The 17,738-nt window shown below is 46.5% G+C and overlaps 8 protein-coding genes across 11 annotated transcripts; 4 read left to right on the forward strand and 4 right to left on the reverse strand.

Annotated features, from left to right (window-relative positions):
- The first annotated feature begins 2,666 nt into the window (after nt 1-2,666).
- Nucleotides 2,667-3,334, forward strand: LOC6553168 (cytochrome c oxidase assembly protein COX16 homolog, mitochondrial). Its single transcript, XM_001979992.3, has 2 exons — nt 2,667-2,857; nt 2,919-3,334. Exons 1-2 carry the CDS (start codon nt 2,739-2,741, stop codon nt 3,115-3,117), a joined length of 318 nt encoding a protein of 105 aa, XP_001980028.1. The 5' UTR covers nt 2,667-2,738; the 3' UTR covers nt 3,118-3,334.
- On the forward strand, nt 3,244-4,927 carry LOC6553167 (nuA4 complex subunit EAF3 homolog). 2 transcript variants are annotated; one of them, XM_026975670.1, is made up of 5 exons: nt 3,244-3,392; nt 3,453-3,567; nt 3,624-3,739; nt 3,798-4,037; nt 4,155-4,871. In XM_026975670.1, exons 1-5 carry the CDS (start codon nt 3,320-3,322, stop codon nt 4,772-4,774), a joined length of 1,164 nt encoding a protein of 387 aa, XP_026831471.1. In that variant the 5' UTR covers nt 3,244-3,319; the 3' UTR covers nt 4,775-4,871. The 2 variants fall into 2 exon arrangements, with proteins under 2 accessions (XP_026831471.1, XP_001980027.1); XM_001979991.2 differs by having other exon boundaries at nt 3,798-4,927.
- On the reverse strand, nt 4,882-5,869 carry LOC6553166 (ribosome biogenesis protein TSR3 homolog). Its single transcript, XM_001979990.3, has one exon. The coding sequence runs from the start codon at nt 5,755-5,757 to the stop codon at nt 4,933-4,935; it is 825 nt and encodes a 274-aa protein (XP_001980026.1). The 5' UTR covers nt 5,758-5,869; the 3' UTR covers nt 4,882-4,932.
- A 203-nt stretch (nt 5,870-6,072) lies between these two features.
- On the forward strand, nt 6,073-10,870 carry LOC6553165 (centrosome-associated zinc finger protein CP190). Its single transcript, XM_015154687.2, has 5 exons — nt 6,073-6,219; nt 6,744-7,240; nt 7,299-8,292; nt 8,380-9,326; nt 9,381-10,870. Exons 2-5 carry the CDS (start codon nt 6,839-6,841, stop codon nt 10,326-10,328), a joined length of 3,291 nt encoding a protein of 1,096 aa, XP_015010173.1. The 5' UTR covers nt 6,073-6,219; nt 6,744-6,838; the 3' UTR covers nt 10,329-10,870.
- A 16-nt stretch (nt 10,871-10,886) lies between these two features.
- LOC6553164 (zinc transporter ZIP1) lies at nt 10,887-12,716 on the reverse strand. Of its 2 annotated transcripts, none has more exons than XM_026975672.1 (5): nt 12,326-12,716; nt 12,001-12,260; nt 11,736-11,937; nt 11,226-11,604; nt 10,887-11,157 (listed from the first exon to the last, which is right to left on the reverse strand). In XM_026975672.1, the coding sequence occupies exons 1-5, from the start codon at nt 12,572-12,574 to the stop codon at nt 11,147-11,149; spliced, it is 1,101 nt and encodes a 366-aa protein (XP_026831473.1). In that variant the 5' UTR covers nt 12,575-12,716; the 3' UTR covers nt 10,887-11,146. The 2 variants fall into 2 exon arrangements, with proteins under 2 accessions (XP_026831473.1, XP_026831472.1); XM_026975671.1 differs by having other exon boundaries at nt 11,736-11,940.
- A 104-nt stretch (nt 12,717-12,820) lies between these two features.
- LOC6553163 lies at nt 12,821-14,587 on the forward strand. Its single transcript, XM_001979987.3, has 2 exons — nt 12,821-12,839; nt 12,968-14,587. The coding sequence occupies exons 1-2, from the start codon at nt 12,825-12,827 to the stop codon at nt 14,579-14,581; spliced, it is 1,629 nt and encodes a 542-aa protein (XP_001980023.3). The 5' UTR covers nt 12,821-12,824; the 3' UTR covers nt 14,582-14,587.
- Nucleotides 14,588-14,618: 31 nt separating this feature from the next.
- On the reverse strand, nt 14,619-15,751 carry LOC6553162 (ATP synthase subunit O, mitochondrial). Its single transcript, XM_001979986.3, has 3 exons — nt 15,630-15,751; nt 14,947-15,390; nt 14,619-14,883 (listed from the first exon to the last, which is right to left on the reverse strand). The coding sequence occupies exons 1-3, from the start codon at nt 15,657-15,659 to the stop codon at nt 14,728-14,730; spliced, it is 630 nt and encodes a 209-aa protein (XP_001980022.1). The 5' UTR covers nt 15,660-15,751; the 3' UTR covers nt 14,619-14,727.
- A 214-nt stretch (nt 15,752-15,965) lies between these two features.
- LOC6553161 (protein SET) lies at nt 15,966-17,738 on the reverse strand. Of its 2 annotated transcripts, XM_026976162.1 has the most exons (5): nt 17,667-17,738; nt 17,309-17,580; nt 16,687-16,876; nt 16,274-16,624; nt 15,966-16,213 (listed from the first exon to the last, which is right to left on the reverse strand). In XM_026976162.1, the coding sequence occupies exons 2-5, from the start codon at nt 17,564-17,566 to the stop codon at nt 16,203-16,205; spliced, it is 810 nt and encodes a 269-aa protein (XP_026831963.1). In that variant the 5' UTR covers nt 17,567-17,580; nt 17,667-17,738; the 3' UTR covers nt 15,966-16,202. The 2 variants fall into 2 exon arrangements, with proteins under 2 accessions (XP_026831963.1, XP_001980021.1); XM_001979985.3 differs by having other exon boundaries at nt 15,975-16,213; nt 17,309-17,719.

Consider the following 17,738-nt stretch of genomic DNA (forward strand, 5'->3'; position numbering starts at 1 on the left):
AAGGAATACTACAAAGAATAATAAGCATGACGGCAGTTGAGAAGCTGAATATGTAATGCCCAAAATGCTTTCTTTCAAACACGATAATTTGGAACTCAGGTTAACATAGGTTTTTAAGTTGTTAAGCTCATACCACATTTCTTTCACAAGTCAACTTTTGTATTTTAATTCAATTATATTCGTATCCAGTTTCGGTCAGTGTAACGGTTAGCACCAGATCAGAATGTCCAATACAGTTACACTTTATTCCCACACCATCAAGCCCGGCGCCTGCGCTCTCTCTCTCTCCGCTTTCTCTCTTTTCCTATCCTCTCTCTTCCGATCCTTTTGGTAGGTGCTTTCACCTGTTTACTGCGCATGTATTGGTGCCCACTCAGTTCAAAGCGAACGCTTTTCTTTCGGCCTATTTTTGAAAATTTCCCCATATTTTGAAAAGCTCTTTCCACCCAGTGTTTTCGCCCATTGCAAAATATCTCCAATACTCAGGCAATCGTGTGCCGAGTGTTTTTCCGATGCGAGTGTGTGGGTTTGAGGATCTTCTTGTTTTGCTTTTTGATGTTCTCAACTTCTATTTTTAATTTTCAGTTATTGATATGCCAAAAAAATCTTGTTTCACGTAGTTATACGTATTTCCACCATAGGTCTACAGATTATTATTTTCTGCTCTACATATTAAATTCTATTTCTATAGATTTTTCAACGTCATGTCTGCGAACGGAACAACATTTTGTTGGCAATCATAAATGTCACATATGAAAGTATACGTTGTTTTGTAACTGTCTCGCAAGAAAATGCCCCCATGAATCATAGCTTTTTAAATTGCAATACGTGAAAATGACTTTAATTCAGTTTCCTCAAGATCGTTGTGATTCCGATCTGCTGATTTGCATATTTTCCCTCCTAGATTGCTTGTTTTTAATCGGTTTTGTTTTTAATTGTTTTTAATCAATTAAAACGTAAACGTGTGCTTGAATCATTTTCAAAATCTAAAAGAAGGGAGTAAATGTATTTTATTTTAACAAGATAATCATAAATTCAATATTAAGTGCTGAATAAATATGCGTAGTAACAAATTATAATAAAATAAATAAAAAATAATTATAAAACCTCTATATATTTCCTTTGAAGCAATTTTAACTTGTTGAGCTAGTGGTTTTTAGTTAAGGTTACTTAAAAATTATCGCACTATTTAGCAGATTATATATGCATGTCCGAATGCAATCAACGTCTTTAAATATAAACCTATAAATATAAACCAATTTGATAACCCCATTTACTCATTCCGTTTTTTGCTGTTCTCTTATCTTGGAGAACATTTGGCACTCGGGTTGTTGAAATTTTTAAAATTAACTCAAGCAACACCCACAAAATGACGTAATTGTGTATTCATTGAAAACAACAAGTTTTGAAGAAAGAAAACTAGATCAATATTTTTATAAAGACAAAAACATATAGCAGGGGGTGAAGAAGACATAGACATGGAGAAGACCTTTGAGAAAACGTCGAAAAACATTGTAAAATAGCAAAACAGTCTGAGCAACTTGCTAAATACGAAAACGAAATCATGGCCATCGAATCCGAACCGTCGACATGTGTTAGTTATGGAAAACCAAAGTTTTCATAATTCCAAAATATACGCGAATTAAATAAGTTCATGAGTGTGTATCACTCGGCTTGGCTCAGACAAGTGCGCAATCTTGTTAGAAAAATCGCAACCATATTTGGCGAAAATAGTATGGAAAAGTTTAATCCGGACTGAGGGGCATAGACGACTGGGTTTGGCTTACACAGACAAAAATCAGCTTATTTATTTGCGGCGGTTTGTCGGAGAAGATTGACTTCTTAAGTATATAGATCATTGTTACATCGGTATTGATCTTGATTTTTAAATGGTATTGATTTTATATCTGCTGGCAAATCACTCAATTTTAAGACAGTGTGTAGGGTGCACTGGAAACTGAAATACAATCTATTGGGGGAGGGGTGTGGGACTATCCCAGTCTCTCAGGGGCCGCTGATGACTCAATTGGCGCCGGCTCCTTGTGAATGAAGCCGCAGCGATCGCGAACTGGTTAAAGCTGTGGGCAGCAAAAGGAAATCTTCGCTGCGAGCTACTTGCCTTGCCAAAGCCTGCAATTGGCCAAGGTGATCCGCATCCGGATCGAATGTCGTGTGCATGTGAACAGCGTTTTGGCGCTCTTCAACTTTGTCAGTGTCAATTATTTGAAAACCAAAGAGACGACGGGGACCTTGAACTTATCGTCAAGCCTCATGCAAATTGTGGCCATTAGGCGTGCGCCGGAAAACAATGCCTGTTTTGAAATTGTTCAGAAATTGCTCGCACTTGGCAGGGACCACAAATCTTTCGATTTGGATTCAAGGACAACTATTTTCACAGACGACGCCAGCTGCACAAACGATTGACATAGGCGCCTAATGTGTGTGGCTAAAACCTAAAATAAAGTGCTGTGTACCAAATTAAATATAACTTTTCTTGATCCAACAATTTAAGTCTTAAAAATTTTTGTTAGTACTTAAGAAGCTCACATATGCAGACTATTTAAATAATTTTGTAGACTAACGCCAGGTTAATTTAACTATGTACATTCTATTTGATAAGAAATTTACGTTCAAATTGGCCGCCAAAAGTACAGCGTTATCATGCAACTGGTCACACTTCGATTTTAACTTGCAGTGTAGCCGCATTTGCCAAAATGTCATAACACAAAATAACAACAATGTCGCTCGTGGATAAATTAAATTATTACAGCACCCGAAAGTCGTTTAAATATGGCATACCCTTCCTCATCATGATGGTGGCAGGCTCCTTCGGACTACAGCAGTTCTCGAACCTCAGGTAAGCACTTAGGAATCCCCGGAAAATCCTTGGCAAACCCATGAGTATTCACCCTTCACAGGTATCAGTACGCCAAGAAGCAGCCGGTAACGCCGGAGGAGATGAAAAAGTACGGAGTAAACATGAAGAACCGCAAGGATGTGACTTTGGAGTCGGAGTACGACAAAGTTAAGTCCGTGGACATAGAAAACTGGGAGAACAAACGCGGTCCACGTCCCTGGGAGGAGCAGGAGAGCCAGCCGTCCACAGCAAAGCACTAGACTTAATGTTTTCAAAACAATTTACCGTTGAAAACAGACTGTTTGTTGTACATAGGCCATAAATAAATCACCATTGTTTATATCTAGTTAAACAATACCCTGTAAATAATCGATAAATGCATCGGTACTTTCGCATCCGATAGCCCTATGCGTGTCGCACGGTCACACTAAGATTTGTTAATTTTCTATTATTGAAAATAAAATGGGAGAAGTAAAACCCGCTAAAGTGGAAAACTATAGCACGGGGACCGATGCAAACACTATTTTCGTGGATGGTAAGGCCATAATTTTAGCTGAAGTATAAATTTAAGCTAACACATTGGCGCCTTTTGCAGGGGAACGGGTTCTGTGCTTCCACGGCCCGCTTATTTACGAGGCTAAGGTTCTGAAAACAAAACCCGATGCGACGCCGGTTGAGTACTACATCCACTACGCGGGCTGGAGCAAAAAGTAAGCAAGCCTACTAGTATGCACAGTGATCTGCATGAAACCCATCTCTCTTTTAGCTGGGACGAGTGGGTGCCCGAGAGTCGAGTCCTCAAGTACAACGATGACAACGTCAAGCGCCGGCAGGAACTGGCTCGCCAGTGCGGCGAGCGCTCCAAGAAGGACAATAAGAAAGGTGGGTTCAGTTTCACACTTATCTGCTGGAGTAATACATGAAGCTGCTTCCTTAATAGGCAGCGCCAAAGCCAAGAAAATGGAACAGATGCGTAACGAATCTCGTGCCTCGACGCCCTCTAAGGATAGCAACACTTCGCAATCGACCGCTAGCAGCATACCGACAAGCAGCGCCGGACCGGGAAGCAAATCGGATGCCGGCAGCACTGGCATCACGACTCCTAACAGCACCGGCACCACTACAACCAGCCGGGCCCATCGAAAGTCAACACAATCGACGGCATCTACAGCAAGACCTGGTACGCCGAGTGATAAGAAGGAGGACCCCGCCGCAGCTGAGACCACTGAGGACGAGGCTGCAACGCCGGTGGCGCCGAAAAAGAAAAGAATGAGCGAGCAACGCCCTTCTCTTACAGGAAGCGATGTGGCAGAAAAGGCTTTGGTGTCCACTACCACTCCATCCACACCCACCACGGATCCCGCACCATGTGTGGAAAGCGAGGAGGCCTACGCATCTAAGGTGGAGGTAAAGATCAAGATACCCGACGAGTTAAAGCACTATCTGACCGACGACTGGTATGCGGTGGTGCGGGAGCACAAACTACTCGAGCTGCCCGCCAAGGTTACCGTGCAGCAGATTTCGGAGCAGTATTTGGCGCACAAGAAGTCCGTGAAATCGACCAGTGCCAGCAAGGAGGTTGCTATAAACGATGTACTCGACGGAATTGTTGAGTACTTCAATGTAATGCTGGGCTCCCAGTTGCTGTACAAATTCGAACGCACCCAGTACGCGGATGTAATGCAGAAACATCCGGACACACCGCTGTCCGAGCTGTACGGATCCTTTCACCTGCTGCGTCTGTTCGTGCGCCTCGGCTCCATGCTCAGTTACTCGGCGTTGGATCAGCAGTCTATGCAGAACCTACTCGCGCACCTGCAGGATTTCCTCAAATTCCTTGTGAAGAACAGCGCAATATTTTTCAGCATGAGCAACTTTATCAACGTGGATCCCGAGTACGTACGAAATGCACAGTAGGCAATCATCTCTTCTTGACTTGAAGTAAATATTTCATCAAAACAGTTTGCAATAATTCTGTAGTTGCTCCCAACAACTGGTTTGTAAATTAAAACACAAGTAAAATGTTTTGTCATAAGCTAATGGTAATGCTAATAAATATCAGCACCTTGTAAAGATTATTTCTTCGGTTTCGCTGTCGCGTCTTTATCATCGTCCTCGCTCTCCGTTTCGCTACTACTACTACTGCTGCTGGTGGGATAGAAGTCGCGGAGATCCCTAGGCTTATCCCGCTCTTGCTGCTCCTTCTCCAGATATTCATTCTGCACCTTGACAATCTCATCGCTGCTCTTGCAGGCTGCATACTCATTCAGGAGCTTGTCGTTTAGCTCCAGAAAGGCATGACCCCATGAGAACTTGCCCAGAAACCAGCGAGCCTCCTCCGCGAATCCACAGATGTATAGAGTGGCGGCGATGGCCTCCACGCAGCTAAGCTTGCATGGTTTTCCATAGTTGATGGGATTAGCGGCCACCAAGAAGGGCAGCAGTCGCGGATGTGGGCTGCGCATCCTGCCAAAGGGCGTCTCGTCCAGCTTGGCCCACGAGCAGTCGATGACGGCCACGCCCGAAGAGGCCACCACATCCCGGTCCAGCGGACTTACACACAACTGACCAACGGGCGAGAGGACAAGACCAGGAAACTTCTGACCCAGTCGAAGATTTGAAATGAGGCCAAGGCGCGCCAGTTTCCTGCCCGAACACTTCTTTGGGTCGCAGTGGTTTAGGTCCCACATAGCCACCGCGAATTCTGGCGGCTGGCCGAGATCATTTTGGGCTCCATTTCCCGAGGATTCCGAGCCGGAGCTGTCGGTCTCACTGCTGCTGCTGCTGGCCAGTTCATTGGCCTGCTGCGCAAAGCTGCGGGCACAATTGTGATTCGCTTTGACATTGCGGTAGGGTCCTCCTCCACCTTTCTTTCCTTTCCCCCGGTTCCGACCACTCATTATGTTTGGTTAAAAACTTCAAGCAGAATAGAATCGAAGTTTTTTTAACGTCTCGTGGTGGACGAGCTGCCCACCCGATATTTTTTGTTGCAAAGAAGGGTGGCGCAAGTAATGTGATACATTAAAACGTCACTTTTTCAAGTATCAATAGTTGAAGTACAAGTTTATTTAGTTTAGTTTCAGTTATTTAATTATTATAAATATTTGTGTTGTGTTAAGTGAGCTTGATCTGCCAAAGCCATACAGTCTGATTTAAATATTATTAAAGTTTATGTTTAAAATTATATTCTTTTGCGTCACCTTAATAAAGATATGCATGGGATTGCAGTTATCGCATGGATATCGATAATTGCCGAGCACAACCCTGTCACGCTAACGATGAATGGAAAAGAATATGGCGACCTGACTCTGGAAAAAAATTTATAATTTGTCCGGTAAAAGTACTGTGCAATACAAGGAAATGTATGTATTAAAAGTGCAATTATACGGAGTTCGTCTCGAAAATTGAAATTCAATCAAAAGACACGTAGTATATAAGCCGCTGGGATCAAAGTGATTTGTGTGTGCCCCAAAAAAACCATTGTTGTGTGAAGTGAACAGGCGCGCCAAAAGGGCTCAAAAAATGCCACCCACCTAAAGATGCCAAGGGTGGGCTTACGGAAAAACATTGCAGAGTTACGCACAATGAACAATTACTGAAAAATAATACAAAAAAAGCCTGGCGACGCGCACAACGCACACACACGCGCGCGTAACGGGCACACGTACACAAGCGTATATCGATATTTGCGAGTTGCATTTCGCGCCGTGGCGGCAGAGCAAAATAAGCCGAATAACCGAAAATCAATGGGCGTCCATTTGAAAATAACATCAGAATATACTATACTTACTAATTGTTATTGTGTTGCTTCTTTCTCGGGTTCCCCACTGACCCACGGCCCATCCCAATACGCCCTTCCCGACTCCTTACCCCTGCTGGAGTACAGTTGCGCCCTGAAGCCACAGCAAGCGAAACCACGGGGAGGCTAACGATAAGGATTCGGAAACGGAGAGCACGGCCACTAGCCAAGGACACAGCAAGATGGGTGAAGTCAAGTCCGTGAAGGTGGACAATTGGGGAGTCTTCTTCCTGCAGAAGCTGCAGAACTTCTTCAACAAAACGGATTACTGCGACCTAACGCTCCAGTTCCGGGATAATTCACAGCTAAAGGTACATCGTCTGGTGCTCAGCGCCTGCACCGACTACTTCAATGTGCTGGAGCAGACCTGCGAGATCGTCGACGATGCCCTCATTATGCCCAACGAGTTCCAGGCGGACGTGGTGGTGCCCATTGTCAACTTCATGTACACAGGCACTCTGGAGTTCGAGCTTAAAATGTACGGCAAACTGTTGCGCACCGCCAAGGAAATGAACATGACGGTGTTGCTGAAGCTGCTAGAAGCGCATCGCCGCACCATGGAGAACGTTAATCGCCAGCAACGGGTGAGTGGTGGCACGTCATCATTTGCTTACATATTTTGTAACTTTTTATTTTCTTTAGCCCCCTAGTCCGAAGGGGATTCGCCGGCGCACAGTAGGGCAGCCCAGTTCGGGTCTTCCACAACAGCGCGTCTTGGGTCCATCGCCACAATCGCGAAATTCCGCCACTCCCATCGCGCAACGGGCCAACACACAGCGCGGGCCCACTGGCAACACAATGATCCGAACATCTGGTGGCACAAATCGCTCACAATATGCAGAGAGTAATGTCAAGCAGGAGCCAACGTCTCCATTCGAGCAGTTGCGAAAGGGTTATAACAACAACAAGAGGCCAGCACAGACAAGCCTGCTATCGCCGCCATCCAAGAAGCCCAGCTTGGAAGAGGTTAAGGAATTCGCTGAGCAACAACGGATGCGCAAGCAAATTGCTGCGGAGTATGGAGATCACGATCCTGAGTACGATGGAGGAATGCTTTATGATGATGTTCATGCGGGGGACGATGATGACGACGATATGCCACCACAGCCATCAACATCTAAGCAGCAATCCCCACAGGGTACACAGACCCAGCTGGAGCACGGATCCACTACCATTATCTTGAAGCAGGACTCACCCAGCCAGACCCCAACAATAATTGTCAAGGATTCCTCCAACGCCAAGCTGAATCACACCAAGATCATTGCCGAAGTCTTGCGCCAATATCCACACATTGTGAAGGGCCACAAAAACATCAAGCTAAAGATAATGCCCAATACTCCACCAGCGCCGACAGAAAAATCTACTCCAGCAACAGTAAAACCCCCGGTAAATCAGGCATCCGCTTCTACATCGCCACACAAGAAATTGCACGTGTCTTTCAAAGCCGACAAGAGTACGCCGCTAATTACAGCGCAGCAGAAGGCGGCTAGCTCTCAGCAGAAATCCGGAACCACGCAGTCAACCGCTACTGCGGCTGTGGCGAATCCACCAGCAAATACAACCGTAGCCCAGAAAAGACGCATTGACAGTAAGACAATGCACGCCTTGATTGCTCAGGGAGCAGAGAATACTACTGGTGAGTAAAATATATATAGATAATAGTGTACCAAAAGGAAAGAGATGATTCCAGAGAAAAAACTATTAATAAAAATCTCTCTTTCAGGCCCCTGGCTGTGCCTAAGGTGCGGCGTAAACGGACGACCCATTAGCATTCCGTCGTACCGAGGTTTCCGACGCCATTTGATCAACACGCACAAAGAGACAATTGATCCGGCGCTATGTGAGCATTGCGGCTGGAGGTCTGTCAACAACCGGGAACTGCATTTCCACATGTATATGGAGCACCAGATCAAGTCGCTGCTGTACACTTTTGCCGAGTGCGCGCTATGCAACCAGTCGTACCTGACCAAGGGGGAGTTGGAGACGCACATAAACGAGGCGCACACGGACGACAACAAGCAGCAGTGTATCTACTGCAACAAGGTGTTCGAGCAAGAGCTACAGCTGTACAGGCACATGAAGAGTTACCACAAGGAGCAGGCCCTGGAGGATGGCATTATCGATGAAACGGACGAGGAGTTCCTCGGCTCGCAAGACGAGGAGGATGAGGCCGAAGGAGATGAAGAACAAGAACCAGAGCAAGAGCAGACTGGCAAAGTGCGAATCCTTTCGGACATAAGTCTACCAGCCACCAGTGCCATCACAGTGCAGCAAGCTCACCAGGAGCAACTGCAAGAGGAGGATGTTGATCAGGTGCAGCAGGAAGTTAAATTTGTGGGCGCCGATGGCAATGAGGTGGAGCTTACTGATGAGCAGCGCAAAGAGATTCTCTCACAGCTTAACCAACAGCAAGCAGGCGCCGCTGCTGGCGGTGTGGTAATGGTGCTCAGTGACCCAGATGCGGAGCCCGTCAAGCAGGAGGCCGATGAAAAATCCCTGGCCGGCACCGAAGAGGAGTATGATGACAGTCAAATCTATAGCGAACTGGCTGCTGCCGACTCTGTGGAGAGCACGAAAAAGAATATTGCTGATGAGAGCAAAGAGTCCGTTGACAATCTGGAATGGGCCGAAAACCTTATAGCCGAGTCTGAAGAACAAAGCAACAAGGAGGTAAGTTTGTTAAACATTTTTATGCAAGTACATCTACAACAGTCCTCCTTACAGCCCAAATTGGATAAGTCGCGCGATGCCATCAGTGAAAAGCTTAAGGAGCTTACCGGCGACTGGACGGAGGATGAGAACGATGACGATGTCGACGATAAGCCCGCTACCACAGAGCTTGCATCCGAACTAGCCGCCAAGGATCCTGAGCCAACAGTACAAGAGGAAGAAGATGATATTGACTTGGCTCTCCAGTCTCTGCACAAGGGACCTGAAGAGCAAGCTGTAGAAAAGGCTTGTGAGGAATCTGTCACCAGTGCGGATGATGCAGTTGACCCTGACGCTAATATAAATAATCAGCCCGAGAAAATGGATCTAGGCTCGGAAGAAGCGAACGAGAAGGCTTCAAAGTCAGAGGTCGAGATCAAGAAAGAGGATGAGCTTGAAAACGACGAAGAGGAATTTATCAAAGAAGATTCACCTATGCAGCATTCCGTTCCCGTGACGGAGTTAAGCGAGGCGGTAGTTGCCGCGGAGGGCGAAGATGATGTGCATCTGGAGGCCGTTAACATACACAAAAAACTGCTAGATGAATTGATTGCCGAGGCCGAGAAACCAGATGAGGAGAAGGACATTGTCCAACCTGAAGAGACTGCGACGACAGAGACGTTAGACAGAGCAGTAACGGACGAGGATGACCTGGTGCCACCTACGCAGCTATCCACCGACCAAATGGAGATTGATGAACCAGTAACGGAAAAAGTAGCCGAAAATAATGAAGATACTAGAACGACAGACGAAAAGGAAGCCGACGAGGACAAACCAAACGAGACACAAGATGTAGTAACAACAGAAGAGGCGACACTAGAAAGTGCAAAAGCAGGTGATGAAGCGACGTCAGGTGAAGCAGCCAGCGTAGACAAGGTCAAGAGTCTCATTAGCGAATGGGGAGACGACGATGAGGACGAGGATGAGAATGGGGTTAGTGCGGCGGCGAAGGAGGAGCTATAATTACTAGATTTATTTATGTTCTAAGTTTGGCGATTCAACGCAGGTCAGCAGATAAAAGCATCTGAGCTCGGCAAGAATTTTTGGTTTCTATTGTAAATTAAATTGTTAATGAAGATCAAGGTGAATGATAAGATACGCATATGCACTGGTTTAAGTGTATAAGATCTAATCTACCCATCTCACGTAATTGTAAATCCCCTCCCATCCCAAATATGTTGCGCTGATAGCACTGAAATCGTAAATCTAAGAGCAGTTTCCTTAAATGCCCTTAAATGAGAGATCAGAGACCAAACAACCCAACATTTAGCTATTTATGTGTGCCCGTTTCTTTACACATACACCACCAATAGAGCAACCAACCAACATTTCGCGATTAGGTAAACACTATATATATACAAATATGCCTATTTACATACATATAGAGATGTAGTTACATAGATGTTGTTTTAATTCGTTTAAAACAGTGACAGGATGTTCCCAGAAATTAATAAAATGATTGACGTTTTATGATTGGCTAAGTAATATTAATCAAAAAGAAAAAAGGATGCCCTTTTTTTTTGATTACCAACTTAATTGTAAGGTTTATTACATATAATAAAAGCATAAAAAAATAACATCAACTTTGGAGGAAGAAAAAATATAAATGTAGACGAGAAGGTTGCACTTTTTAACAAGCCATTTCGTTGGAAATGCACAAGTAACAAGTCTTATACAAGAGATTAACAGCTGCCAATCCATAATATTATCCTAAGTTTTCTATGCTTAAATAGCGGCACACTATGTCACGGCGATGGGAAGATTTCTTAAAGAAAAGCTTCCTATTCCTCATCTGCAATGGGGTGAAGAAAATAGGTCAGCAATGGCATGAGTGAAAATATATGCCATCATTCTACGCACCAGAAAGATAAAAGTTTATGATGCACATGGTGGCAAAGCCGGCGAGCACAGTTGCGAACTGTGCAAATCCCGCCCATCGTCTCGTGGAGTTTGAGTGCCAGCGCGCCTTCTCGCGGGGTATCACTTCACAGACGGTGACGTAGAAGAGTGTGCCTCCCGCCAGAGCTTGAACGACAGGCAGAGTTTTGCTGGACCAAGTGGCGGGCACATCCACGATAAGCATGCCCAGGCCAATGCCAATGACGGCTCCTAGGGCAAATACCGAAATGCCGACGAACTGGGCGCGAAAACTCGTCCGCGGACTCGAGCGGAACTCGAGCCCTAGACAAAAGCCCATTACGAACTTATGGCAGGCGACGGCCCCAAGAAGAAATAGAACCTAAGACGAGACAAAGCAGATTTCGGTTATCTAATTGGACTAAGCCCGCGCGTTTCTTTGCTTCAATATTTGCCTAAGATTGCGCACCATAGCTGATCTAGTCTAACTATGTCAAGGCAGGCGGCACAGACCTTTGTGGAAGAATTCTGGACGCCGATTGCAAGTCCTTCGATGGCAGAGTGCAGCGACAGAGCCACAAAGAGACCCAGGGTGCCGGTCATGGATTGGGCGCAGGGTTCCGTGTGGCTGGTATGGCAGATGCGGGCGTTGGCGTCCTCTACACTGGCGTCATTACAGCCAGATGCGGTGGCCGGGTGATCTTGGTCATGAACGCTGCTTAATCGAAGCACAAAGCAATTAGTTTTGGGTGTGGGCACGGAAATGCAATAAACCTACTGCCTGTGGTGGTGTGAATGACTATGCGACGTATTGGGCTCTGCTGATAAAAGGGGCGCTCGCTCGTCCACTGCGCCATAGCCATTGCCATTGGTGGGACGTCTTGCAGGCTCTGTTTCCGGAGTTTCCGCAGCCAGGGAATGAGTGTGCTGAATAGCCTCACCAAAGAAGTAGTGTATGAACTCGTCGATAAAGTAGATGATGAAGAACCCGCCGCACATGGCAACCTCAGCGAATTTCGAGTCCATTTGCTCGCGCACCTGTTGCATTCGTAAGTCAACAGGTTATCAAATTGCACCATCTCACGATCGCAGCCCCAGCTCACCTCGGGCAGAATGTGAACCAGTGCGGTGGCCAGCAGAATCCCCGCGCCAAAGCACAGGAGCAGGGATGTGGTCAGCGGGAAGCGGCGACGATTCCGCTCCGAAATAAAGGCGGGCAGCATTCCGGACAAGAGACTCCCGAGGCCCAGGACCAGCATAGCCAGCACCTTTTCAAGTTGGCCGCGACTCGTGGCAGCCAGAGTGGGGCTCGCAGTAATGTCCATGGGTAGACCGTCGGTTGGCAAGCTCATTGTATCAACTGCCAGACTGTGTCATCAAAAGTGGGCCAGTAAAACACACAAAAGTTCGTTGCATTTACTATTTTTAAACTAAACAGTTGCGAAGATAGCGCAGCTCTTTTCCAACGAAATGCCAAAACGCCTCACAAGTGGGGCTGCAAGAAAGTAAGGTCACACTCCAATTTATACATTCGCGGTTTTTTTCTATTGTATTTTTGTATCAATAGAACCCTTTTTTTAATAACCATCACCGCAATTAAAAATGAAAAAGGAAAGGGTAAGAAGCCATTCCGATACCTATTGTGGACTTCAACAAATTCTCCTGTAGTTAAAATTCAAAATTTTACCGTTCCTGTCCTGGTTGTCCGTTGGAATATGCATCGTCGTTGTATAATCTGTGGCCAGGAACCGGGTGAGCACTGCGTCTACCCACGTAACATGTCGGAGGCTCGCCGGTGGCAGAACCTGGCCAACCTCAGCAGCTTTGACGTGGACCCTGAGTCGCTGTGCCGGCACGGATGCGTTTGCGCCTCCCACTTGGACAGCCATGGATACGGCTCGGAATCGGAGAGCTCGTGTAGTGCTGCTGGCCGGGCAAGGGCTCCAGCTGGCTTGCAGAATTGGAGCTCTTCGGTTTCGGACGCCGGCCGTGGCTATCTCATCAACAAAAAGGGTATCGAGCGAGCGCAGAACCAAAGCAAACACAGTTTGGGTTCGGAGAGGCAGGAGTTTAGCAGCGCAAACAGATGTACTAATGGTTACTGTCGTTTTCGAAACACCTGCAACAGTATGTTCCCGAGTAATCCCCATACGTACACCCAAATGGGACAGAAGTATCCTAATCCACAGGCGCCAAGGGCCACCGGTTTAGACAACAAAAAGCCTCCTCCTATCAAAGTAAATCCAAGGGTAAATAGACCGTCCTTTGGAGCTGTAAATTGCACCTGTGATGGTTGCACCTGCACTTTCTGCCCAATGCAAGGGATCAAGAAAGCGAGAGAATCTTTAAAAGAATCAGGCAGCCAAGAAAGTATAAATAAGGAAAAAAGGAAGGATATTTCAAAAAGTACCCCGAAAAATCCGAGATCCTGTGAACGTCTTACTTGTCCAGCCTTCAGGTCAATGGAGTTGAAGACTCCAGCAGATGATTTCCGCACCACGCCTTGTAGTCTAAACTACCCGGTATCGCCAACTTCACGAGGAAACAACAGATTTACGAATTCGATAAAACAGCAAACCACATCGCAAAAGCCAGAGCTGAAGAGCGAATGCTGCCAGGCTTGCATTACCCAGCATTTGAAGGATCAGGAAGTGCAGTGCTCAACGGTAACTTTGCAGACTCAGAGCTCTTCCCCTGTTAGTCGACCCAGGATGGCCGCGTCGTTCAGCCATCAAACTGGAAGCTCAGCGACGGGCTTCTCTGCCGGCTATACCACTAATTCAAGTAACTTTACGTGTGGGGGCGGCGAGAGAAGAACGTCAAATGCTATCAACGTGCTGCTTATGAACGGCACCCGAAATAATGACTATGAAGATTCATGCTGCTCTCCGGCCAAGCAACGTCCCATGGCTCCGCCTCCGGAGATTTGTGTTCAGGAGTCCGATCTGACCGAATGCAACGAACGTGCTGTATTCCCGGAGATCGACAAGCCCAATTACAGAGTTTGCCGATCCTCGAACGAGACCAACGTTCTGGTACTGGAGGAGGGTCCTTTGGATAAATGCAACACCATCGCAGGGGAGGATGCGAATACAGTAGATAGCAAGACGCAGAGTCATAGCGATGCTCAGCAAAATCCCAACACGAGTAAAGAGCAACAGAATAATTCTCATACCAACTGGCTCGAGTCCGCAGCCACAAATAACTTCACCAAGGTTCTGGAATTGCAGAGATCTCGCATCAAGGAGCTGGAGAATCTGCTGGAGCAGCACAGCCTTCTGCAGCAGACCATCCAGCACAAGGTTGCGGAGCTGCAGTGCACGGATATACCGGATCCTAAAAATAAAACTAAATCATAAACCAAATACTCATCTAGTACGCGTATCCTTAAGGGCATTTAGTTGGTTTTCAAAGGGTGAAGAGTGGTTTATTCGCTATTACCGCTTGAATTCCAATACCAAACTTTCAGTTTGACCATCTAAATCAAGAGCAAATCCTTAAGAGTCTAGGCAGCGGTCTGGATGACATCGGTGTAGAGCTTGACCTTAGTGGCAATGCTCATGTCGACGTACTTGTCGCCAATGGAAACGATAAGGCCACCGATGATGCTGGGGTCCACTCGGGAAGTGATCTTCAGAGACTCGTTACCCTTCAGGAAAGACTAAAAAGGCAAACAACCCATAAATTGTGTTTGTGAAACAAGACAGATGAAAGGAGTAGCTACCTTAAGGGCACCCTCCAGCTGCTTGCTCTGGGAGGCATCCAAGGGCTTGGCGGTGACCACCTCGCAGACAACCTCACCACGGTGTGCGGCCATGATGGTCTTGTAGGCGTTGATCACGGTGTCCAGCTTCTTTAGGCGTCCGTTGTCGGCCAGCAGACCCAACAGATTGGCGGTGGCCGGGGCGAAGCGAAGCTTCTCGGATGCCTCCTTCAAAGCCGTGGCCATGACCTTCTTGTTGATGATGGGGCTGGTCACGTACTCGCGCAGCTTCTTGTCGCTACGGATGGTAGCCTGCAGGGCTGTCAGATCCTTCTCCACCTGATCCAACTGGCTCAACTTGGAGGCAGCCGAGTACAGAGCGGTAGCATAGCGACCCTCCAGTCCGAACACCTGCACTGGTGGCTTCACCGTCGCCTGGGCGGCAGCGGAGCTGAGGGTGCGGCTCTGCGGGATTAGCAAAAGAAAGCACTTGGTGAGTTCTTCAACTTAATAAACATAAGCTACCCGTGTTTCGTGGGTTAAGGTGGGCAAAAATTACATAACCAAGAAACGCGCGTTAGATAATTGTACATATACGACAGCGGATTGCACAGGCAATAATAACTTGACATGCTCTTGAAATGGCTTGGCATAGACCGGAGGTTGTCCATTTTTTTTTCCTATTTATTCACGTTTTAACATACCAAAATTGCCAATTTGTTAATACAGGCCATCGTTTTTATCCCGACAATTTTTCAGCTAAAAATCTCAGCTGTGACCAGGGCTACGTTACTCGTTACTCGACACGAACCAGGGTTGTTTTGAGTAATGTAAGGGCTGCATGGCAGCTATCGATTACAAAAAATAGCTAGTTTCGAAATTGTATACTAGCTAGTTTCAAAAATTCATATTTTTATTAGATTTTATATTCACACTACTGACTTAACTATTTCATGAAAACCTCCAGACCATCTTAATGGTAACACCTTTTGTATCATAGAGATGGCTTAAGTAATTTTAAAAGCATCAAAATTAATTCTATCATAGTATTCGATTGACGTCTTTTTATTTGTTTTAAATTATTTTAATGGTGATTCATATTGATTTTCTGTTGCCTTTTAATGCAAATACGCATTTTGTTTAGATCGAAACCTAAATATGCCAGAAAATTTGCAATTATGTTAATGTTGCATAACCACCGGGAAAACTATATTTGCAAGTGGTTAGAAACACTGTGGGCTTTCGGTTGGGAGCGATTTGAAATTGCATGAATCAGTTTACTTGTCATCTAAAAAGGGTTAGACTGTTAGTAAATCAGTTCTGTACAAAAGACACTCCATTAGCTAACCTTCATCCTCGTCTTCTTCCTCGCCTTCTCCATCCTCACCATCCTCGTCGTCAAATGCCTCCTCCTCGTTATCATCGTTGTCCTCCTCGTCCTCAGGCTCCACCTCGATATCAGGTACCAGATAATACTGCAGTGGATTTGGCCAAAGGTCGTCCTTTATCAGTTCTGCGATCTCGTCGTTAACGGGATCGGTGTTATCCGAGAACCAATCAAAGAAGGTTTTGTACTCGGAGTTGCGCTTCTTCTTGTTTCCGTAGGGCTTCGTCAGCAGCAGTTTGAGCAGGTTCTTTCCCTCCTTCCATTTGATGGGCGTGCTAGTGGACGCGGGCCAGTCGCCGTTCTCAGAAGCAGCTTTATTTGAAATAGTAATAGGTTGGTTTAGCGGATTTGAACAAATATCTTTCACAACTTACCCGCTGAATTCAGATGGAACTCTTTGGTGAGTACCTTGTTTTCGAAGTAAGGATTCTCGTCGAAATGGAAGTTGATGCGGTATCCGGATTTTATGTCCTCGAACTCCTCCACCTCAAGTTTGTTAAGAGCGTGCAGGCACTCCTCCTCCTCCTCGTCCAGAATGCCGGATACTTGCGGGTGGTTGATGAACTGCACGGATGGTAGTTAAGATTAGCAAGGCGGTGCATGAATCAGAAAGCCATGTTTATGGCACTGCATTACAATTTCCCATTCTAATAATGCGAGGAACTATTCTTCATTAGTTAAAGTCAATTTAAAGACATTTCGAACTGGGCTAAGTTGTGTACATATTTCCCGGTTAGGCCCGCCAGACGGATGTATCGATAACACGATTTTTCCGGGAGGGGGCAAATGCGCGGGGAGCCGGCGGTGTCCGCATTACAGCCCAAGATGAGCAAGAAAAAATTCCTCGAATAGAGAAAATTTCGTGTACATGTGTGCTGGGTCACAGAAGTCATTATCACCATTTTTCAGGGCTTCAAAAGATCTGGGCGGCTCTGACGGAACCCAGCAGACGGACACGCGGACGAGGCAAACATGGCCGCGGAGCGAATAACTCACCGAGGTCACCCAGAAGTTGGGAATGAGCTTGACCAGCTCGCTGCGTTTATCGTAGCAGGGCTTCCGAAGCTTGTTGTACTTCTGCTCCACCTTGAGGATCTCCTCGCTGGCCTTCTCGTTCAGCGCATCGATCGCGTTCTGGCAGGCATCAATCTGTTCCAGCGCCTCCGACTCCTCCTCGTTGTTGCCGGCGGCGGCGGATGTGTTGCCATCGGCGGGGGCGCCGTCCAGCTTGGCTCGCTTTGGCACGCTCGACATTCTGCTCGTTTTTTCTGTGTGTGCGGTCGTAATTCCCGAGATATTTGATCAAACAGCGGCGGTACAGTTGAGCTGAAGAGTAGCGAAGCGGATTTTTTACCTTCGTTTGCGGCTGCGGAGCTGTAAATGTATCGATAGTAAAACGCTCTATCGATAGAGGCCGCAGTCGGCC

This window comes from Drosophila erecta, unplaced genomic scaffold (assembly GCF_003286155.1).
Source record: "Drosophila erecta strain 14021-0224.00,06,07 unplaced genomic scaffold, DereRS2 tig00000000-arrow-pilon, whole genome shotgun sequence".
NCBI classification, from domain to species: Eukaryota; Metazoa; Arthropoda; class Insecta; order Diptera; family Drosophilidae; genus Drosophila; species Drosophila erecta.